This window comes from Tachysurus vachellii, chromosome 11 (assembly GCF_030014155.1).
Source record: "Tachysurus vachellii isolate PV-2020 chromosome 11, HZAU_Pvac_v1, whole genome shotgun sequence".
Lineage (NCBI taxonomy): Eukaryota > Metazoa > Chordata > Actinopteri > Siluriformes > Bagridae > Tachysurus > Tachysurus vachellii.
In genome coordinates this window covers 19,905,758-19,929,660 of record NC_083470.1, presented here as the reverse complement: position 1 = coordinate 19,929,660, position 23,903 = coordinate 19,905,758, and the positions used below count along the sequence as shown (strand labels likewise).

Sequence of the window (23,903 nt, the reverse complement as noted above, 5' to 3'; positions counted from 1 at the left end):
AGACAGTTTAGAACTGTGTTTTGAGTGATTTAATAGGTGATTTTTACACAATGTGAGCTTCAGTACTCTGTGGCCTTTTGTGGAATATACCATATCACTGCTAAGTTGTTGTTGTTTTAAAATAATAGCACTTATTGTTGACTGTGGAAAATCCTATGAGGTGGCAGCCTATAATAGCACCACCTTTAACGTCACTGAGCTATTCAGTATGACCCATTTGAAATAGCAATCTGTCCAATTAGAAATATTTACAATATTTAAGTACACAGTATTCACAATTGGTGTCTCTAAATCTGTATAAAGACACCATTCTACTGTCAGTGCATACTGCATGGCTATACACCTGAAAGCAATGGGGGTGGCGGAAAAACCTGAACTCAACCATTAAGACAAGTTTCTAATAAAACAAGAGTAATTGTTGACGTTATTGGTCACCGATCTATTTTTCAGTCTGTCTTTATTCTTTAGCTTCACACTTTCTACCCAGCTGAAAAACATCTAAAGTGAAACAGACCAACATGATTAATATAGGTATGAATCAGTAAAAATTCAACCTATGAATAGTGCAAATATGTATGGTGGAACCGTGACTCAAAATAGACGTCAATGTAAAAAGAACTGCCTTTATAGTTTACTTTGTGATGATGAATGAAAAAAGAAATACTGGTTAATGTACAGGAAAGTCAATATTCTATATATACACTCTCACATAAAGGGTGGAGACAATGTTGAAAACTCACCGCTCCGTTTTTGAGGCCGACCAGAAGCCCCTCCCTTCCTGGTGGGCCACCGATCACTTTGATGTAGCGAATCAGAGACTCCATGATCCATTCCTTCTCTTTCACACTACTAAATGACAAACACTGTAGTCTCTTCTCCTACACATACACGCACAGAAAAATAAAGATGGACACAGGTGGCAAACATCTTTCTTCAGCTGACGGTAAATAAAACATTTAGACGAAGGGCAGCGCGCAGTGAAAACAGACCTCCAGTACAACGCCACGGCAATTACAAGCCGGTCAGAATGAAACGAAACAGCATGTTGGGATTAGGAGGGAAAGCAAAGATGCCAGGCCTTGACATTAAGCAGTTAGAGCCGACGCACTTTAAGCAGAAGAAAACACCTTTTGTCTTTAGGGAGAGAGATTTAAGAGATCATCAGGCTGTTAAAAAGGCTTCGGGGGAGAAGAAGCAAGTGAATCATTCGCAATGTCTGGATGACACAAACCACAGACTGAAAGCAGAGCCGCTCAGGCATTTAAAGCAGACACCGGTCAAGACCCTGTCTGGGTATCTTCCATCGGCTGAGTGTGCAAGTGCACATACACACACACATACACACACACACACACACACTCACTCACTCGCACACACACAGCTGTGAACAGAGCCATGTAATGACTACATAGCTACAGTAAGCTTGCCCTGTGGGTATGAATACAGGTTCTCTCAGTTACTTCAATAACCTTGTGTGTTTTATATATATTTATTGCACATTAGAGACATGATATGCTTTAATATAATGTGTCATTTATTATATGTTAAATTAAAAAAAAAGAATGTGTACACACACCATGCTTACATTCATTCCATAATTGCTTTCCTGCTGTACTCTTTACCTGGCAGAGGATGATATGCTGGGAGCAGACAACAAGCAGGTTACACTCGAAGCGGCGGCAGATTTTCTCTTTGACTCGGTAGTGCATGTCAGAAGAGTCGTCTGAACTCAGCTCGTAAATCAGAATCTTCTCCGGGAGCTGGATGGCTAGACGGCTGCGGTAAATGGCGATCTTTTTCACCAGCTCACGACACTTTATACGCACTGAATAGGATGAGCGATGAAGAGAGAAAGGCATGTGTTAGTAAGACACAAACTGAAAGATTCACTCATCATTCACTTTTTTTGAAACACCAATACACCTGCTCATTCGTCCAGTTCATCCGTTCATCCAATCATGTTTTTGTTTTGTTTTTTGTGACAGATGATCTGGTTTGAGTATTTCAGAAACTGCCGATCTCATAAGTATAGAGTTTGCACAGAAGCATCCCGTGAGCATCATTTTGCTGGTTTGAGCTGACAGGAAATCTACCTTTCCAACCATGTTGAGGGGAAAAGCATCTCAGAAAGCACAACATATCACACACATAATTGAGGCGGATGAGCTAAATGAGGAGAAATATTCCACTCCTGTCAGCCAAGAACATGCAATCTAAGACAGTGGTCACAGAGTCAACCTCACAGGCTGAAACTGAAGAGTTTATGCACTGTGCTTCTGCCACCACATGGTTGGATAACTGGATAATGAATGAGCAGGTGTACAGGTGTTCCTAATGAAGTGGACAGCAGTTCACAATGTGTTCATCGTCAAAACAGAGAGGAGCAGATACCTTTGCATAGAGGACAAAGTTGTAAAATGTCAAAATTAAGAAGAAATTCAGAACAAAGAAATTCAGGACGTCGAGTGAAGAAACAATGATTAAGCCTGCGGTATTAAACGAGTGAGTTTTTTTTATCTCAGTAATGAGACAGATAAATTTAGGGATGTCTTTATTTTTATGACTATTATTTCCTTCGGATTCAAACGCAAGCCAACTTTCAGGACGTTCGTCAGTGTGCAGTGCAGGTCTGTCAGTTGTAGGAGCACCTTTCTGCTCGGTGATGAGGTGTTGGACTATGACATCAGTCATGCTGTCTCTGTAGGCGTAGCGGTCCTTATAGAGCCCGTGCACTGTGCTGAATATCAGCTGGAAGAAGGCTATAGTGCCATCCTGACAACCCACCACCTGCAAATCAGAAAAGCAAAAAAAAAACCAAGGAAGGAAATAAAAAAAAAAGAAGCATGAATTGTTATGAACTCTTTCATATTACAATATGTAAGTAGGTATATTTGCTTTAAAGACATCCCACGAAATAGCAACAACAATTGGGTGAATAAGATTTGATGAAAAGAAAGAAAACAGCAAGACGCCACACATCGTAAGTGCAAGTCAAAGCGTCTGAGCACAAATCAACATCATATCAACCCTAAGATTGATATTTTACTGGATTTAGAAGCAGGGCTTATTTTTACATCCTCATTACCATTTTGATACTCACAAGATGCCATTCTATCTCATAAATTAAAATTATTTGCATTTGAGTCAATCACTTTCTCTCTTGCGTGCTCCCTCGCTCTCACACACACACACACACGCGCACACACACACGCATCACAGTTTCTAAAACAAGCTCTGCCACACATGCATTTGCATATTAAATCTGCATTTCTGGCTAAACTATAAATCCTAAAAGTGTCAGGTTACATTCCAAATCCCTACAGCAGCCAAATACACTAACTGGCAAACTAATATCCAGAAAATAAAAATATTTCTATCCAAAGTTACCACATAGTTGGAGTCTGGTTTAACCCTGCAGGACCAAACCCAGGAGTTCTGCTCTCCGATGGTCCCGAGACGAACGCCATCTTTAGTGTAGAGGGATACCTGCTTGTCTGAGCCTCCCATCACGATGTACTCGCCTTTTGAGAAATAGCTCACGCAGCAGGGGTCAAAGTTTAATTGCCTGTCCTTCCCGATCTGATCAAATAAATAAATAAATAAATAAACACAAACATGGGTAATGTCAAGCCCCAAACCGGAGCAGTTACATAAAGTGAGTGGGCATGCAGTAAAATTATACACTCTATAAAAAGAGTGAGTATCAGGATCAGGATTCTGCTTTAAAAATAGCTGTGTTCAGGATCTTGACTGAACCAAGCCTACAAACTGCACATGAATTTTCCTTAGGGCTGCATTTTCATGATCAGGAACAGAAAGCAAGCACAAAAATAACAGAGACAGAATTTAGTGTGTGGGTGTGGCAGATATACTTGTGGAATCAGTGCAGGCGGCTTTATTAAAAAAGTAAGTAAATAAATAAATAAATAGAAATAAAACCCAGCAAAATGTTGTTTGATTAGACATAAAATTGTGACATCCGATCATATCTCTTTATTTCCCATTTATTATAAAAAAAGCTACCTAATAAATTCATTAGACAACTCTATAAAGGTATAAAAGTTCATTTCTATGATACGAGCCATTAACTTTAAGACAATTATCAAAAAAAGAGAAAGGAATACTGTAACACAGCTGACAAAGCTATAAAAGAAAAGAAAAAAAACTGTCGATTTGTTCTCTAAACATAACTCTAAACATAAATCAGCACCGGCTGCTGTTTATCTAATCACAGGTGTTTATGTAAATTATTTAGCTGAAGGCAGCCAATCAGATCAGAGGCTAGCTACAGGGCTAGAGATGCTATGCGGCGTAACTATTATAACAATCCATCGTTTTTCAGCTACATTTTGAATGCAGAATGCTTTCTTACGCTTTTTCTACTAAAAGGAAATTCTGACAAGATTTAATTGAACATTTGTACGGAAAGAAGCCCAGAAGACAAATGTCACAAAACGTGTACGTGTTTATTCTCCCAGCAATATCTGTTTAGAGTCACGAGTCAAAAGCGTTAACATGACGCGGCACTACGGAAAAAACATAATCACTATCAATTTGTTAGATTTACCAACATGAACTCATCACTAAAGTTAAGCACCGAAAGGTAACTGTTGTTGACAAACTAAAAAAGTCTATATATATATATATATATATATATATATATATATATATATATATATATATAAAAAAAAAACAAGCTAACTGTCCGTGCAAAATATGATAGCATTGTACAATTACTCTATATGTAACAAAGTTTACAGTGAATTCATAAATTGTTTAAAAACATAAAAAAAAGCAAAACTCTCCTGATGCATATTCTTTGTTCCACAGTTTATAAAAGTAAACAACTTTCATCTTGCTCCAAAGTGACCAAAATGACTTGAATTCACGTAAAGTCGTAATTACGACTTCCCAACTCGAAAAAAAAAAGACAAAGTTTCGAGAAGGACTTGAACACACAGTAATGTGATTTAAGTGTTTAAAATGTAGGTGTTTACTTCAACAAGACTCACTCTGAGTTCATTAACATTTCTCAGATACTGAACATTTTCTGATTAGATTTCTTTCTACAGTAGGAGAGCAGTAGAAGATTCCTTGTTAATGGAAAAAAGAATGCTGCCTTTGTTTTGAATGTGCAAAAGTGAGCTTAAAAGTAGAATTGTGCTGGTAGATTTAGAGCAGTACACCCCATGTTCCAGCACTCCACCCACATCAGCGTGGGCTTACACCAACTCAAATCAGCAATCCTCCAGCATTACACCATTTACTCCACCACTCATTTTACAAACATCACAGCCACAGCGAACTTACAGTGAACACCATACTTTTTCCCCAGTGTTCTCTGAAAATGTTATTATAGGGTCATGTGATTTAAAAGAACTTTGAGACAACTGAAAAGAAACAACTAAATAAAAGGACAAAGCCACGCGTAACACGTGTACCTAATTCCACAACTCTACGGACAAATCACACCAAGAAACCAGGCCATGTTACATGCAATAGAGTGGAAAAAAAAAGTTGCTGTTCTCGACCTCAGAGCACGTAATAAATCATGAACGTGTTGCAGCAACATGGAAATACACAGTGGAGAGACGGTAAACTGCACAGTCAGCTCCCCGAGCGGTTTCGTATAAACATTCTTCAGACGGACAGCTCAATGAATTCTTACTAACCGGAGGTGCGTACAGCTGTTTTAAGAGGGACAGATATGCACTGGTGTGGAAGCTGCTCGCATCGATACGATGTAAAAAAAAAAATTATTTATATATATATATATATATATATATATATATATATATATATATATATATATATATATATACACACACACACACACATACATATACATATGTATGTGTGTGTGTGTATATACATATATATATATATATATATATATATATATATATATATATATATATATATATATATATATATATATATATATATATATATATATGAGAGAGAGTGAAAGAGAGAGAGAGGACGAGAAAGAGAGCTCGTGTTTCATATTTTAGTATGATTCGGTGTCTGGGTCGTGTCTTCCCACTCGGTCTCTTCGGATCAAAGCCTCAACAGGCCATTTAGCTGTCTGGGCGAGACTGGCCCCCATCATTTCTCTAAATGGCCCCTATTGTGTTGGCCATGGAGGTCTGTTAGTGCAAAGTCATGTCAGAAGTATAAAGGCTCCACAACATGTACATGCACACACATACACACTCTTACATTTCACAGAGCATCTGTTTCACTTCATAGCCAACCCCAGGCCAGGCGGCTGGCTTCCATTCCTTTTCTCTGAAATACCTCCTTGGACAACGGCACGTTTTTTTGATTTGCCACTATTAATAGCATTCTAACACAAACAACATGTGTGGAAAGGGAGTGAGAAGGAACACAGAGTGGGGAGAGCTTCAGAGATTCAGTCTAGGCTGATGTTTCATAGCGTTGTAATGAGCAGCCAGCACGGATCTGCCCTTAATTACTACACTTCCCATGAATACCCTGGAGGAAAAAAGACTTACAGGTTATGATTAGAAAGTTGTACAGGAGTGGTGGAGGAAGGGAAAGGAGAAACGGAGAATGTGTTTATAAGGGTGGGGGTAGTCTGTAGAACCTCACAATGCAAGCGCCACAGGGAGTTAGAGATCTAGTACTGGGTCATCATTCCAAATATCATTTGAAATCTCTCTCACCCTCTCCCACTCTAAATAGCTCATGTTCTGTTTTCCCTACTGCTATAGGAGCAGGAAGACGATGATGGTGCCCAGAGCCGGCAGATCAGCAGACATTCTTGCCTAGGGATTTTGAACTCGTAATAAATCAAGACTTTAATCAGCACCGAGCATCGTGTTCCATGTTTATTTCATTCACTTCCTCTCTCTCTCCTCCTCTCCCTCGCTCCGTAGGTACAACTTCACTGATGGGAATCGAAATCGTTATCCGAATGAATAATAACGGTTTTGTTTGTACGCCACCTTTATCACACTCAAGGTCATATTACAATGGAACAAAGCCAGTGGCAAGTCGAAGAGGCAGTGACTGTATTATAATCAGTATTATAGATCATTTTTACAATGGATATTATAGATATTTTTAAAAAATGAGGGTGCTAAAGTGGGTATAAACAAACAGGGGTCAAAAATGCAGTGGCTTTGACACAATTTTATTTTATTTTTTTTTTTGATCAGTGCAAAGGATAGTTTTTCATTCACAGCTGCCATGTGGACAAGTAGGTTCAACAAACAAAAAAGGAATGACGGTAAGTTCAAATCCCAGGGCCACCATGATTCCACTGCTGGGCCCTTGAGCGTGGCCCTTAACCCTCATCAGCTCAGTTGTATAAATGTTACATGCTCTGGATGAGGGTGTTTTCCATATGCCAAAAATGTAAACATGAGTATGTTTAAACATAAAGGGCTTTGTTAATTCTACAAATAACTGTAATCCAGATTCTGTTAGCTTATTATCATTATAATAAAATGTACTATTTTACTTGTATTTTTACCGTAATTACTACTGAGTCGAATATTTACGCTTAAGGTATAATATTTGTGTATTATGACTAATATTTCTATAATATTCATTTAAAGACATAATAGATGTATGTAAATGTAGGCACATGTACGTAAATATTACACACACTGTATGCTTAAAGATTTAGTAGAATCAGAAACATACAAATATGCTGACAAAACGTTAAATTTTAAACGAATTCTTGTTAAATATCTCGACACTGTGTTTGTAAAAGAATATGTTTTAAATAAGAGGCACTAATAGCCAACAACACAAACACTGTGCTGTGTTACTACACATAATAATCATACTCTCATTCATTTCACTTAGTCTGTATTAGCACAGTCTATATAGCTAATTAACTGTCTATACATTCATCTCTTAGGTTGCCAAACACACTGGAGCTTGCGTTTGGCTGGTAGACTTGACATTTCTCCAACTTTAACAGTCTATAAAACTCAAACACCTCATGCAGGTAAAGAAAGATATGAGAGACGTGTACCTGTTTCCCACTGAGTTGATAGAAGGACAGTTTTTGACCCCAATCAGCCACTGCCAGTATATCATGATGCTCATCTCTAAGATACAAAAAAACACTACATTAGTTATCTCTACATTAGTCTTTCCACAGTATCTCTTTAAAGAATACAATCTGCCTAATCAAATAGGTGCGCGGTAATGTTTTAAATATTTACTGAGAGCTACAGAGCTGCAGCTACAGAGCTGTTCATTCATGACCTCACCACTGACAAGAGATTTTTATTAAAATCATCATTACAGCAGAGTTGATCAAATTTCAAAGCTTAAGTTATTGAGGTTTGGATTAATCCGGGTCAATGTAAGGGTCAATGTAAGTGTCAAGCAAGCTAATAATTCTAAAAACTAAACAGTAAGTAACAATGTTGATAACGACAGGCTGTGGGCTTCACGTTTCCAGCTCTGTAACAAAATAAAAGAATCACAGACAACACAGTTATGCTTCACAGAGCCCACTTTGAGAAGCGCTGTCTTCATCGGCGGTAGCAGTGCTAACAAGAATCAAAACAAAAACGAGTCACTTTTATGGATTTTTTCAAAGCATTGCTTCAAATCAGTTCACTGTATATGTTGGTGAAAATGGGATGCAACTGAGGCTGTTGTAAAGCACAAGATGCAAAATGCTCATTATTATGGTCACCCTTTCACCTTGCTTGAGGACTAGAATTAAACAAAATATCATGGCATAACGCTATAAACAAGAATGTTGAAACAAGCACTAACTGAACACACTAATGTTCGTTCAATACATAGAAGGATCAGGGGAAATTAAGGGGAAAAACTCATTCAGTGGCTTTTGCTGGTCCTGTAGCTGAGCGCAGACGTTGGCTCATGGATCTGTCCATGACCAAACAGAACTCGTCGTTCATCCGAACCCGGATTAGTGCTGCTTGGTTTAAACTTATTTCAGGTTTTAATGACGGTCCCTGGTTTACCACATCACCACACATACTTCTACAAGCTGTACCCACATAGCAAGGAAAGCGCATACAGGGTGTTAGTACATTTTTATCTCTGTAATTTAATAGTTTGTTCATAACTCTGTAAGAAATTAAGAGAGTTAATTTTATTGAGTGGAAGGAAATGTAAATTAAAGGAGGTAGATTTTAAGGCCAATACAGTACGTAACCACACAGCTTTCTAATTATAATGCAAGAGCGCCCCCTAGTCCACGAAATGACTCACTACAACTCACCGTTACTAATTCCATGCCAGTTTTAGCCAATAAATAAATGACTGGTTTCTTAAGGAATGAAACAATCCAAAGACACAGTAGTAGTCTGATAGTTAGTATAACAATAGCTGAAAGTCATACAATGGGGTCTGAAGGTCTGCGATCCAAAAAATATTCAATCCAATTTATCACACAATATGAAAGGAGTTATGGAAAGGCATTGAATAGTCAGTGAATCAATTAATTACTAAATTATCACTTATTATTTCAAGGCAGTTATTTAAAACTGAAAGGCTTTTTGATAATACTCAAATAAATATATAAATATTCCGCTCTGAATTCAAATGGGAGATAATTTAATCATTATTTATATTTGTGAATACGGGTAACGTGAGAAAGTTTAATGACTTCTTCAGCACAATAATGATACGAAATCAGTTTTTTTTTTGTTAAGAGGCTTTCGTTTAAATGAATTCTACTGCAAACAAATGCAGTACATTGATTAGCCAGAAAAAACGAAATAAATAAACTCAATGGCTCAATATTTGCAACTTTTCTCAGTTCGGTCGTATCGCTGGACACGTGTCACCAGATCTCAAAGAAAATAGCTGATCTCCAGTTACCTTGTGTCTGTATTGTGTGAATGCATCATAATACAGAAACACTGTTTTGTATTGTTCTAAACAGACCTTTAAGGCCTCCCTAAACAACCAGAGAACCATTCAAGTGAAAAATAGTCTTACTTGGAAGGATTCCATGTGATAGACCAGATGGGAGATGCCGAGCCACCTGGCCGCTCGATCTTCACCTTCTCCTCTCCGTTCTTGTTCCTGATGCTCACCACACCACTCATCATACCCAGAGCCAGATACTGGCCATCGTTCGTCCAGCTGAGGCCGCAGAAAAACAACAAAACTCAATCTAAACCCAGTGTATATTAACAATTTATATCTATTAGCACTACTCATACGTAGAACGCAGATTAATGATTAATAGAACGCAAAATAATAATCTGATCATTATTGTTTTAACCAAACATTTAATGCTAATTTCTGAATGGAGAAATAAATAAATAAATAAATAAATAATAAATAAATAAATAAATAAATAAATAAATAAATAAATAGATATATGAATGAATAAATAAATAAATAAATAAATAGATAGCAACTTTTTGTTTTGAAAGCACACTATGTGTCTTAGGATTTGAGTCACGCAGATTGACGCAGGATTTAGCCAATCAGGAACGAGCAATGCCTGCTGTTTAGTAAATACTAATGTGTTTCTCATTCTGCTACAGTGTGGTTTCTGATTTACTCTGGCACTCTTGGTTTGTCCATATGTCTTGTACTTACTCTGAAGGTTTTACTTTGATCATATGAGTGCTTGAGTCACTACGTACCCACAACATGTGATCTTGCTGCTCACTTTGTGCTTGGATACTGATTTCTGTTCTGGAGACCAAAGACCTGCATCCCAAAACATACATATAGCCAGTCTGTGTTTTAGCCATGATCTGTGGCATGAATATGACCCAAAAAAAAACCCCCAAAAAACGTTACCAAAGTCTCCTGAGGAGCAGGAAGCCAGCTGGTGTGTAACCGGGTTGTACGCAACACACTGGATAGAGTCATTGTGGCTGTGAGATACAGAAAAATTATTTAAAATAGCAGACAGACAGACAGACAGACAGACATTAATATTGGACAACTCCCTGGCATCTACTTACGTGTATTTAAGAATTCCCTCCAGTTTAGAGGTCCAAATGATGATGCTCTTGTCTGCGGATCCAGACGCAAAACGTTTTCCTAAACAAAAAACATCATAGTGAGACCTGGAGAAAAGGAACAGCTGACATTTTGTATTTATGCTGATTCCAGATGGCAAATTCATTACAAAGAATACTAAAAATGTGATAACATTATGGGAGATTAAAAACAAATAATTAAATATTTGCAATGGCACTGAGGTAATCCATCATCCTCTTCAAAATGTGAAGTAATCTGATCAAACACCTACACCTGAATAATCAGGAACCAGAGACACTCAAACAAAAGTGAGAAATAAGTGGAAAGATAAATGAAAAGTGAGCTGGAGAAGTTGAAATACACAAAAATCTTATTATGAACGTGGCCCTAAAAGCACAAAGATATCAGCTTGGAAAAAGTATGGGAAAAAAATTGACTTTAATTCTTACATTAAAGATAGGATGTACACCCCTTGTTCTTTTTTTTTTTCACTACATAAACATTTTCTTGAAAGACAAATCAGAAACGACAGCCACATAAAAAACACACACCATCTTTAGCGTAGGCCACACAGTACACCGTGTCTTTATGTCCCTTCAGCGGCTGTATAAGAGTTCCATCGGCTGTGTCATAAACCTGATGAGATAAATCCACTGACTGTCAGCTGTGCATTTTACTTGTACAAACAAGTAAACAGAACTCCAAACTATACAAAATGGACCCAAAATAATCAAGGACCAAAATAAAGCATGACCTACCAGAACTCTGTTTCCAGCTGCTACTATGAGCTGAGTGCCGTCAGGTTTGAAAGCCAAATCGTAAATGCTGTAAAAGTGATAACGATCCCAAATACAACAAACACAATCATTAGAATTCATTGCTGTCACATGTACAACACAGCACTTAGATCATGCCAGTTACATATGAATCTATGGTTCAGCAGAGGCTGTGACGAACACCTGAATCACCTTCTTGTGTGCATCAGACAAAGGATTTTAGAGTGATTCTTAGGTTCAGGTTTTGATATGGACGAACTGAAATGGAGGTTCTAGGCTACGGACTTCAGAGGGCTGAACTGAATGAGAGATTCTAGGTTGCAGAAGGATGAACTGGAAAAGGTGTTCTAGATTAGACTAGCAGAAATGCAAGTTCTAGCTTCCAGAGAGCTGAGATGAAAGGAATGTTCTAGATTTGTGAGGGCTGAAGCGAGAGGGAGATTCTAGTTTCTAGGTTTTAGAAAGCTGAGCTGATCGAGAAGTTCGAGGTTCCAAAGACCTGAGCTGAAAGGAAGGTTCTAGATTCCAGAGAGCTGAGCTGAAAGAGAGGTTCTGTGTTCCAGAGAGCTGAGCTGAAAGAGAGGTTCTGTGTTGCAGAGAGCTGAGCTGAAAGAGAGGTTCTGTGTTCCAGAGAGCTGAGCTGAAAGAGAGGTTCTGTGTTCCAGAGAGCTGAGCTGAAAGAGAGGTTCTGTGTTCCAGAGAGCTGAGCTGAAAGAGAGGTTCTGTGTTGCAGAGAGCTGAGCTGAAAGAGAGGTTCTGTGTTCCAGAGAGCTGAGCTGAAAGAGAGGTTCTGTGTTCCAGAGAGCTGAGCTGAAAGAGAGGTTCTGTGTTCCAGAGAGCTGAGCTGAAAGAGAGGTTCTGTGTTCCAGAGAGCTGAGCTGAAAGAGAGGTTCTGTGTTCCAGAGAGCTGAGCTGAAAGAGAGGTTCTTTTTTCCAGAGAGCTGAGCTGAAAGAGAGGTTCTTTTTTCCAGAGAGCTGCGTTGAAAGAGGGGTTACTGGCTCTAGATTTAAGAGGACTTAATTTTAAACTTTAAAAAAATTTAAAAAATTATATTCTGTTTCTATACTACTGGAAAGTTGCTTTAGGACAATGTCAATTGTTTAAAGCGCTAATTGAATTTCAGGGAAAGGAGATGGAACTCTAATTTCAGAACATATGAAGGAGTCTCATCAAAGATAGATAGTCACCAAAGGCACCTTCTTCACTGAGGCAGTGTGATGTCAGTGAGTAACAGAAAGCATGTCAAGACCAGTGTAAGAGAAAACACATCAACTAGCTGTCTATCTGTCTATCTATCTACTGCTATAATACTAGTGTTCATGCACAGTTTCTGCACAGTTGTTTGAACATACAGTATTTACACTGGTAGGCGCTGTTTTTGTTTACTGTTTTTGTGTATTGTCTTTTGTGTAATGTCTTTTTATTTTTTGTTTGCTCTGTCTTTCTGTCTTTTTGTCTTGTTTGTCTTGTTTGTCTTGTCCTCTGCACTGTTTGCACCAGGTTGCACAGATGCACTTTATGTATCTAGGAATAACTTACTAAGTCCTTATAGCTCTGTCTTTGTTCTATGTAGCACCATGATCCTGGAGAAACGTTGTCTCATTTCACTGTGTACTGCAACAGCTATATATGGTTGATATGACAATAAAAGCTTCTTGACTCTTGACTTGATCTTTCTACCTCTTTTGTATTTATATCAAATATCATTTGATGTTTGTCTCAGCTGTCAACTGTCTCACATTTCAGCTGATTGCTGTTTTGCACAATAATTTACAATACCTCATTTAACTGCTGCTATAATACTGTGTTCATTCCAGTATTTGTGCAAACATAATATTGGTTGAACATACAGTATTTACACTGATCGGCACTGCTTTTGTGTTTTGTCTTTCGTTTATTTGTCTTGTCTTGCACTGTTTGTACCAGGTCACACAGATGCACTTTATGTATCTAGGACTAACTTACTAAGTCCTTAGCTCTGTCTTTGTTTCATGTGGCACCATAATCCTGGAGAAATGTTTAATTTCACTGTGTACTGCAACAGCTCTATATGGTTGAAATGATAATAAAAGCTTCTTGACTCTTGACTTAAAATACTATATCATGTGTTCACTTCATGAATTTGTTGAAAGTCTTTGCCTTAGATGGTATCCAGGTGATTCCCACTGCTCCTGGTGGTTAGTAGAGGTTGCTATTTATTGAAGTGTCAGTCTTTCCTCAAAGCAAACCCATCTTTTGCAGGATTTTACATTCCCTTATTCCTAGAAGAGTTTGCTTTATATGTCCTTAAAAAGAAAGCCTAGCTAAAAACTGATTAAAGTTGCACGAAATCTGGACATAGTCAGTAATGACAGCTAGCGTTACTTAGCTTCATGCTCTATGCTGCACAGCTTAACGCTCTTTATCATTTATCGTTGTGAATAATGTTTGTAAATGGTAGAAAAAACACGTGATAATATCATACAGCGAGCACCAAATTCTGTGATATTCGTCAACGATAGTTATCGAAGAAATGTTAGTTTAAAGGTGCTAGCCAGTTAGCAAAGATTGGACTAGTTTACATAGTAACCACCGTTGCTAAGCACATCCAGTGAGCAGAGCACACATACACACCACAACATGCCGCAAATCACAATAAAATTCTTACCATTGTTCAACTTTGTCTCGGTCGTGCACTTTGTCTATCCATGTGGGAACAGCTCGCATTGTATCTTGTAACAAATTTAATTCTATGTTAAAAAATCAACAGGTTTTCAGCGCGATAAAGATGCAGCAGAGCAGAGACGCTTGGATACCAAAGCAAAAAAATATACAATATGGCGACTGACATCAAAATAAGAGTCGGTCCAATGTTATCGCACGTTGTGATTCACTTTTTTACTGAATCGATTCAATGAATACGCGTTTATGTGAAAGGAGCGATTCAAATTTCGGTTCATTTGATTCATGAATCAGCCTAAAATGAGTCCGTAGATCAACAAAGGGGAACTTGTTTATTATACATGATTTGTTATCTCTCTCTCTCTCTCTCTCTCTCTCTCTCTCTCTCTCTCTCTCACTCACTCAACACTACTGCACTTTATTGATACTGTAAATTAAATCCAGTATCCATCTTGTTTAACTGTGACAAGTTTATTCAATTACATGAATATTAAAAGTGACCTACAGCTACGACGGGGTGTTATTTATTTATTTGTTTATTTGTTTATTTTTGTTTGGTTTTTTTTTGTTTTTTGTTTTGGAATGATGATTTTGGTGCTTCTGCTTCCTGCATGTATGCTGAAGTGTTTTCAGTAGATGGCAGCATTATCTGTCTTGATGAAAGCAGGCGTTACAAGAAGAAGAGCTACAGCTACTTTATGTGCACTTTTGGATAAAAAAAAAACCAAACAAACAAACGGATAAACTCTCGAATGAAGCTTATTAAGTTTAGTTTAGACTCTCTGGACACATGACAGGTAAGTTTACTAGAACAGAATAAGGTTTATAAGGTTTAAAAGGATGTACTTAAGTGCAGAAATATATTTGTGTGTTGCCTAAGACTTCCTTTTACATGTATGTCATTATCTATTGTGCTTTATGAAGTGCTAATGTAAGTGCATACTGAACAGGTAGGTCTTTTGTTATCCCTTGAAGACTGACGGATCATTAAAACCACCCAGGCACCAACAGAGAGCCTTGATGTATACCTCAGGTGGTGGATCCAACAGTTCTAGAGGATCAGGGGGACATTGGGGTGTGATAAGTGCTTTAATGTAGGTGTCTGCTGGTACTTTTTTGGCTTTGTAGGCAAACATCTGTGTTGGAAAGCAACGGGTGGTGTGGAAGAACATGTTGAAGGTTGAAAATATATCTTGCAGCTGCATTATGGATCAGTTGAAGCAGACCTGTCAAGGGTGAGTTGCAGTAGTCCAGTGTAGAAATGACAAATGTCCTGTGGTGAGATTCAGGTTACATTATATTTCTAGCATTTTGGCAGACACCCTTATTCAGAGCGACTCATTTTATTCAACTGAGCAATTGAGGGTTAAGGGCCTTGCTCAGGGGCCCAACAGTGGACATGGGATCGAACTCGCAACCTTCCAATTGGTAGCCCAGCACCTTAACCACTAGGCTGCAACATGCCCCATGTTGGCTGTGATGAGTTTTTTTTATAAAGACTTCAGCGGGGTTAAATAAGGATTTTTTTTATTTTTATTTTTTTCAAAAAATTGCAATAAAATAAAAAATGAAAAGATAAATCTTTTATGGATTCTGCCTCCTTTACGAAAAAGAAAATCATCACCCACTTCAGAATGTATGTCATGAACAGGCTAACCTCTGGGTACTATTTTTAAGCATTTCTATTGGTTTTGTTAATTATTAACAATTAAGAATATAAGAATATACCTACATGGGAGTTGGGGTCTGAACTTATAACTGTCTAAGGCAGGGGTGTCAAACTCAAATATAAAACTGAGATAAAGTCACGGGCCAAACTGAATATTTATTGAAAAATTAACTGCAACTGATGTAATGTTCAACCTTTTTCATATGGAAACAAACTTTAGTTTTGCTTGAATACAGGATTTGGAACAACCAGAGCTTGATATTACAAACACATAAGAAATTAAATTTGAAATAAAAGACACATCAGTGGTGTTCATTTCTTATTATGTGTCTGATTTTTTTCACACTCTAATAGGGTGTTAGAGGAGACTAGCATTTAGGTAGTGTACCCTAAGTTGAGTGTACCCTAAGTTGAGTGTGCCCTAAGTTGAGTGTGCCCTAAGTTGAGTGTACCCTAAGTTGAGTGTACCCTAAGTTGAGTGTACCCTAAGTTGAGTGTACCCTAAGTTGAGCACACTCGTTTAAACAGTGCATACACTCGAACTTGACTGCACATCACATTTTTTACTTTATTGATACTGCTTTTAATCGTAATGCAAAGACCGGTCATCGGGACATAAGCTGTCATGTACAATAAAAGAGCCTGCGCAGCGACAGGAAATATAATTTAACACAAAAAGCCGCCTAGACCAGGGATGGACTTGCGCTCAGGATTGTTTTTTTTGTTTGTTTGTTTTTTTTTTTGTTTTTTTTTGTTTGAGCGGCGTGTGGACGAATTCTTTCTACACACACACAATTTTATTTCTTGATAACAGACCGCTGCGAACTATAACACACCGTTGCCATGAAAAACAGAGCGTTGCCATGGACACAGGATTCTAACCGTAGAGACGGAGCGCACTATTTTCTTTAGCGGAAACAGTACAATTGTTTTTAAATCAACAAACTCCTTTTTAAATCATAATTTTGAGTCAAATTATCGATTTATTTGGTAGGTAGCAATATAATAAGCCGGATCCGTTTCGCGGACCTGTAACTTGAGCAACAGCGCGAAGCCGCGAACTCGTTGTGAATATTTTAAAGGCGTAACAGCTGATGAAAAAGCAGAGACAATTGTAGACGAAAATGAAGAGAGATTTTATCTTAGAATGAAAAAAAGGTTGTTGACGAACATATTTCGTCTCGTCTCGTCTGACGAAATTAACACTTATTGCACAGTGCTATTATATGTACAGTTTCAGTACGGTAGACGGTGTTGATTTATTTCCTGGATTCTGGGCTGGTGTGTATTATTCCGCATATACCTCATGCTCGAATCTGATTGGTCAGAATAAGTGCATTGGCTATTATTAATGCGCTCGTTTAAATGTGTTATTGTTTATAAGGTAACAGTTTAGGAGAAGGGACTTGGACCTACACATAATCTAAGACTACTAATAAACAGATTTTTAAATTATGAACTGCAAGAGAGAGAGAAGAAAGAAATGTTGGTGAGAGAATAACTGTTACAGCTGCTAGATTTATGTACAGTATGTGATAACTGGCACAATTGATACATGTGACTATAAGTGGTTAAAAATGAAAATGTAAATATGTTTTCTTATTTATTACCTAGCTTCATATGCTCAGGAGTAAAGCTGATTCCTGACACAGGTGCTGACCATGAGATGGATGCCAGTACAGAGCAGATGGACACGTCGCTCCCTCCTGGATGGACCAGAGAGACCAGACAGCGAAAGCAGGGCAAGACAGCAGGCAAGATGGATACTTACATTATCAGGTAATGTAGGTTCTAGCCCTAGTTTTGCCAGAAAACCAGCTCTAAGCTAAGACCCGTTGGTTCTTTCCATAATATAATCTATAGTAGAATAAAGTGTGCAAAACAAAATCCAGAAATCTGTAAAATGATATACAATAATATATCCAGTCTAATATACAATAATTGCAGAAACTGCTTCTTGTTGGTCTCCTTGGCCAAAATGTGTATTTTAATACATGTTTTACTCTTGAAAGTCCTCAAGGTAAACGCTTCAGATCCAAAGCAGCACTTCAGAAGTACCTGCTCTCTGAGGAATGTGTCCATCTGAACCTGGACGCTTTTGAATTCAGCCCAAAAACCAAAGCACAGTCTCAAAAATCAAACTCCGATAAACCAAAACAAAAAGAACGAAAAGCAAGGAGGAGAAAAGATCAGTTGCAAGAAATAAATAGTAACGAGGAAGAACAAACAGGCATCGAGGGCAAAATGGAGGAAACATCCAGCAGCGTTAGAGAAAACAGAACTGATGCTGTGCCTGTCATTATGGTGCAGGAGGCATCAGAGAGCGAAGGAGAGAGTGACAACCAACAAATTAATGCAGCTAGAGCGGGGATCAGTTCACCTGTCAGAAACTCCCAAAATGGTGAGCAATAAAGTAAATGAATAATTAAGGTAATACCTAGTTAATTTCAAAGGGTGCACAAACATTTTCACAGCAGGCATTAATCTATCTGTACCACAATACAGTTTATAAATATTAAGTAATTATTAAAATATGAAAGGAAGTTTTTGAGACTCAGATTTCCTTGTATATGGTTATTCATTCATTCTCTCATTCCTTTATCTTTCTTTCTTTCAGAGAAGCGGCGAACCAGTCCATACTTTAAAAGAAAGAATGATGGTAGGGGTTTAATTTTGGTCACACTACATGCATTTTTCTTTTATTCTTAATGGTATTAAATATGAAGTATAAATGTTTTACTAATCTATAAAAAGACAAGTACTTGTGTGGTGTATAGTTATAGGAAAATAAATAACTAATCTTTTTTTTCTTCTTTTTATGGGTAAACATTTAAATATTTTTTGACATGATCTTAATGGACTCTTAATTTAGAGTAGTTTAGTTACTGGTGTATTAGGTTTAAGCAATGATATATGCATGAATACAAGCCTGAATTACCTTAGAGAATATTATACAAAGTTAACCAACACATTTTGACCAACCAGAATAAAGACTTAAGTGAGTTTACCTCAAATCTTCAGGGTTTGTGGTTTGATGAGTGAGCGAGTGTGTGAGTGAGTGTGTGAGTGAGTGTGTGAGTGAGTGTGTGAGTGAGTGTGTGAGTGAGTGTGTGAGTGAGTGTGTGAGTGAGTGTGTGAGTGAGTGTGTGAGTGAGTGTGTGAGTGAGTGTGTGAGTGAGTGTGTGAGTGAGTGTGTGAGTGAGTGTGTGAGTGAGTGTGTGAGTGTGTGTGTGAGTGTGTGAGTGAGTGTGTGAGTGAGTGTGTGAGTGTGTGTGTGAGTGTGTGTGTGAGTGTGTGTGTGAGTGAGTGAGTGAGTGTGTGAGTGAGTGTGTGAGTGAGTGAGTGTGTGAGTGAGTGTGTGAGTGAGTGTGTGAGTGAGTGTGTGAGTGAGTGTGTGAGTGAGTGAGTGTGTGAGTGTGTGAGTGAGTGAGTGTGTGAGTGAGTGAGTGTGTGAGTGAGTGTGTGAGTGAGTGTGTGAGTGAGTGTTTGTGTGTTTGTGTGTGAGAGAGTGAGTGTGTGTGAGTGTGAGTGTGTGAGTGTGTGAGTGAGTGAGTGTGTGAGTGTGAGAGAGTGAGTGTGTGAGTGTTTGTGAGTGTGTGTGTATACCTTTGTAGACTTTATCCAACAAAATTGCATGGATGTATTAGTATACAGTTTTGTATTGTTTTAAGTAAGCATGTTTGCAGTCAGGTATATAATCAGTGACAGGCTAGAAGCATGTGACCCCACACGAAGTGGAGTTCAAATTAAATTCGTCCATCCATCCCACCATCCCTCTCACCTTTAGTTAATGCAGCTTGTCACGATTCTTAGAAATGTCAGTTAAAAGTATTGTCAGTAAAGTTACAAGTAATGTCAGTAAAGTTAAATGGAAAAAGAAAACTGACACTTAAAGACTTCTTACAAAAAAGTTTATAACGTCTCGAACCTTGACCATGTCGACAAGAATCATTAGTTAGTGTTTTGTACTGTATTTAGTTAACAGTGGGAATGTTTCAGAAACCATCATTTTTTTCCACTCTGTCACAGGTCTCACTCCTCCAAAGCGTAAAGCGTTCAGAAAGTGGACTCCTCCACGTTCCCCCTTCAATCTGGTTCAAGAAACCTTGTTTCATGACCCGTGGAAGCTTTTAGTGGCCACCATCTTTCTCAACAGAACTAGCGGTAAACAGCTTCTGCTAACTTGAATTATACCGTGCTAAACATGGGCACAAAAAAAACAAGCATAAATTCTGTGGGTATTTTTTTGGCCTGTTGTAAAAGTGTTAGTGTCCAGAACCTGTCCTGGGAACATAAAGCAGGAAAACATGAAGTTTTCACTCATTCAAAGAGAAGATGGCAACCCCATGAGGACTTTGAGGAGAATGACTTCTTAATCAATACACTAAATAACATTCTACATATGCTGTATCTTTATCATTGAGTATTTGAAAGCTTTGGCACAGAGGAGTTGGTGTTGAAACTATGATGAACTCAGAGGATGAGCTAATTTAGTAGTTGCTCAGAAGCTCCTGGTTATTACAATTCACTGTACATGACTGTAGAAAGGACTATTTATAATCACACTCTCCAGCTTTTAAAATAATTTATAATCACTCTCTCTGGAGTCACCCAAATGTGCCTCCTGTAAGTCTGTGTTTATTGTAAAAATGTGTATTCTGAGTGTGTGTGTGTGTTTGTGTTTGTGTGTGTGTGTGTAGGGAAATTGGCTATTCCTATGTTGTGGCAGTTTTTTGAGCGTTACCCGTCGGCTGAGGTTACACGGTCCAGTGACTGGAAGCCACTAGCTGATCTTATGCAGCCACTCGGTCTCAATTCCCTACGAGCCAAAACTCTCGTCCGCTTCTCCGGTGAGTAAACAAAGTGTGTGCAGATACTGTACATCTGGTTAGTCCTGACTCTTGGTGATCAGTTATTTGGATTATCATAGTTATTACATAGGTATTTACTTTTATTTATTTTTTTTAAACAGATTTAGAAAGAACAGATTAGGACTAGAAAAATAATTTTTATTATTGTAGTACTACACCTCAAATAAAACTGAACATATTCAGCAAATAGAGTTTACAGCACTGCACAACGCTCAGCAAATAGAGATTACAGCACTGCACAACTCTCAGCAAATAGAGATTACAGCACTGCACAACTCTCAGCAAATAGAGATTACAGCACTGCACAACTCTCAGCAAATAGTTTACAACACTGCGCTTCTCAGAAAATAGAGTTTTACATGACTACACTTTTTCTTCGGAAATTAGAGTTTTACATGACTACACTTTTTTTCTGAAATTAGAGTGTACAGTGCTACACTTTTCATAAAATAGAGTTTTCAGGACTAAGCTTTTTAGAAAATAGAACAGATTAATTTCATTTATTAGATTTTCAAAATAGAATACACCAAGACATTTTGAATTCAAGCATCTTGGTTCGCTAGACATCAGCAGGCCAGGAATTCTGTAGAAAACATTGCAATCCAATGGGAACAATTTGAAAGTTTTGGCCTTGGAACAAAATAATTCCGCTTAGTGTGAAACCCAACACTATAAGAACACCATTCTTACAGTGAAGCACGGCGATGGTAGCATCAGGTTCCCTGATATGACATGTACCATAATACCGTATGTTGTCTATTTATTTGAACCATAGAGCTTTCTAGTCCTTTTACCATTATTTCTAGATAGAAAGATAGATTGATCCATCCATCCATCCATTCCAATAATTCTAGACAGATTAGTTTGTTATTGAGGGTTAGATTAATCCCACTCAGAATTTTTGGTTCTGTTTGAAGGCTGTGTTTAAAACATGCTCTTCCTCTCGACACCTTTATCTATCAGGACCTGTATGTAAATGTTTTGTAGAAGCCGTTATTCCGCACACATCATATGTTGCTCTGTCTTTGGCAGACGAATTTCTCACTAAGTCATGGCGATATCCTGAAGAGCTCTATGGCATCGGCAAATATGGAAACGATTCGTATCGTATATTCTGTGTGGGAGAATGGAGACAGGTGAGACACACACACACACACACACACACACACACAAAGAATACACACACTAACAATACCTCTAAGCTACAAAGGTGTGCTTTTTCATTTTCAGGTCACCCCAAAAGACCACAAGCTGAACAAGTATCATGCATGGCTGTGGGAGAACCACAAGAAATTAGGCATCTGATGTTTCATGTTCGCTGGAGCCTCTGGAGACTTTTCAGCACTTTTTAAACCTGCCATCATTTTAAAGAAAACTGAGGTAGAAAAGCAATGGCTTTTTTTTTTTTCAAGCTGAGAACTAAAATAACTTTAAGAAAAAAAATCCTGAAATCCAACTTTCAAGGTGAATCATTGTGCCACACCTCTCTCAGAACAAGCTCGCTCTACTTGTTTCAGTGGACGATTGTAAGACTCCGTGTTCTGCTTTTCAAATTTTTAATCCTGTAATATTTCAAGTGGCCATTTCTACATGCACAAAAACCGCAAAGTCGGATCTTATTTTCATGTGATATTTTTTATTGTGGCCCATTTTTCTCACTCTCTCTCACACACACACAAAGAATTAGGTTGAATCTTTGTCTATAGCATCTGGGGGGAAAGTTTACTTTTGTATATCTGTGGTCATTATAAAGTAGGGCAGGAATATGTACATAGTCTGTATATTGTGTGTATATTTAAGGTTCTTTTTAATGTGTAATATAAATTTATATTTATATTAAAGTCCAAGTCATAGATTTATCCTGTAGCATTTGTTTGAACAGTCATAATCCACTTTTTATACGTTTTTAAAATATTAATGGAATAAAATGGCTGTTTTCTGTGTGAGTTTGATCTTTGCTCTGCTCTCTTCTATATATATCACATGCATCATCAGACACTTTATTATGAACACCTGCGCATTCATGCACTTATCTAATCAACCAACCATGTGACAGCAGTGCAGTGTATAAAATCATGTAGGTACGAACCCGCAGCTTCAGCTAATGTTCATATCAAACATCAGAACGAAATCGTTTGGAATGATTGTTGGTGACTGATAGAAGGAAAACAGCCAGATAAAGACAGCTAACAATAAGGATACAGTAACTCAAATAATCACTTAATAAAACTTCAACTCAATAAAAGCATCTCAGAACAAACAACACGTCATACGTTTGAGGTGGATGAGCTTCAAAAGCAGAAGACCACATGGGGTTCTAGTCCTGTCAGTAAAGAACAGAAATCTACAGCTACAGGATCACAAATATATGACAATGGGAGGGGAAAAAAATCATAAAGTGTTTAAGAATCTATGTGTCTAAATCTCAGAGAGCTCCTAATTTAACGTAAAGATTTCTAACTAGGAATCTTAGCTTAAGAGTAATTCAGAATTAATCTCAGAGCAACACTGAGCAAAGAAAAGACAAAAACGTTTATCTTCGAGAGGAGCCGGGGCTAAACATGTTACTAGCTATGACGCATTCTTTTGAAGACTGTGATTGGTTGTACAATAAATAATAAACAAGAGTACTTTTAAATAGGGTCTATTATAAGCTTTCATTTTGATATTACAGGCCTAATTTTACTTATGTAACACCAATCACACATATTATATATAAATATGTCTACATATATATTTATACACACACTCACACACACATATCTGAACATAGAGACTACTTTCATTTCTGGCTCTATGCCATTTCTGATCAGAGTCAGAGATCTAATCGTATCTCTAATAAGATCAGAAAAATAATCTAATCTGTAGCTCAATGAGCTCAACGTCATCCATTTATCTGCAACACTTAAGACACTTACTCCTAAGACCTTTTGACCTTAAGAGCTCTTTTGATGGCT

At 37.7% G+C, this 23,903-nt stretch overlaps 2 protein-coding genes across 4 annotated transcripts in view; one reads left to right on the top strand and one right to left on the bottom strand.

Moving 5' to 3' along the window:
- ift122 (intraflagellar transport 122 homolog (Chlamydomonas)) overlaps positions 1 to 14,572 on the bottom strand; it is a 39,868-nt gene extending 25,296 nt beyond the window's left edge. The window contains exons 1-12 of one of the 2 annotated variants that reach the window (XM_060881892.1): positions 14,393 to 14,572; positions 11,727 to 11,793; positions 11,520 to 11,604; positions 10,950 to 11,028; positions 10,783 to 10,859; positions 10,623 to 10,689; positions 9,964 to 10,110; positions 8,012 to 8,087; positions 3,388 to 3,579; positions 2,649 to 2,787; positions 1,623 to 1,825; positions 741 to 878 (exon numbers count right to left, since the gene is read on the bottom strand). In XM_060881892.1, coding sequence (XP_060737875.1) covers positions 741 to 878; positions 1,623 to 1,825; positions 2,649 to 2,787; positions 3,388 to 3,579; positions 8,012 to 8,087; positions 9,964 to 10,110; positions 10,623 to 10,689; positions 10,783 to 10,859; positions 10,950 to 11,028; positions 11,520 to 11,604; positions 11,727 to 11,793; positions 14,393 to 14,451 — 1,329 coding nt within the window. In that variant the 5' untranslated portion in view covers positions 14,452 to 14,572. Of the gene's footprint in view, positions 1 to 740; positions 879 to 1,622; positions 1,826 to 2,648; positions 2,788 to 3,387; positions 3,580 to 8,011; positions 8,088 to 9,963; positions 10,111 to 10,622; positions 10,690 to 10,782; positions 10,874 to 10,949; positions 11,029 to 11,519; positions 11,605 to 11,726; positions 11,794 to 14,392 lie in introns of those variants that run through there. The other variant, XM_060881891.1, reaches the window with a different exon arrangement.
- A 473-nt stretch (positions 14,573 to 15,045) lies between these two features.
- Positions 15,046 to 22,892, top strand: mbd4 (methyl-CpG binding domain protein 4). 2 transcript variants are annotated; one of them, XM_060881897.1, is made up of 9 exons: positions 15,047 to 15,203; positions 15,535 to 15,641; positions 17,690 to 17,854; positions 18,088 to 18,476; positions 18,693 to 18,734; positions 20,105 to 20,239; positions 20,776 to 20,925; positions 21,979 to 22,082; positions 22,177 to 22,892. In XM_060881897.1, exons 2-9 carry the CDS (start codon positions 15,577 to 15,579, stop codon positions 22,249 to 22,251), a joined length of 1,125 nt encoding a protein of 374 aa, XP_060737880.1. In that variant the 5' UTR covers positions 15,047 to 15,203; positions 15,535 to 15,576; the 3' UTR covers positions 22,252 to 22,892. The 2 variants fall into 2 exon arrangements, with proteins under 2 accessions (XP_060737881.1, XP_060737880.1); XM_060881898.1 differs by lacking the exon at positions 15,535 to 15,641 and having other exon boundaries at positions 15,046 to 15,203.
- Positions 22,893 to 23,903: the final 1,011 nt, after the last annotated feature.

Coding starts and splice junctions, on each gene's coding strand:
- mbd4 (XM_060881897.1), top strand. CDS start 15,577: ATGTTGAAGGTTGAAAATATATCTTGCAGCTGCATTATGGATCAGTTG. Junction 15,642..17,689: donor TTGAAGCAGACCTGTCAAGG/GTGAGTTGCAGT, acceptor TTTATTACCTAG/CTTCATATGCTCAGGAGTAA. Junction 20,240..20,775: donor CTTTCTCAACAGAACTAGCG/GTAAACAGCTTC, acceptor GTGTGTGTGTAG/GGAAATTGGCTATTCCTATG.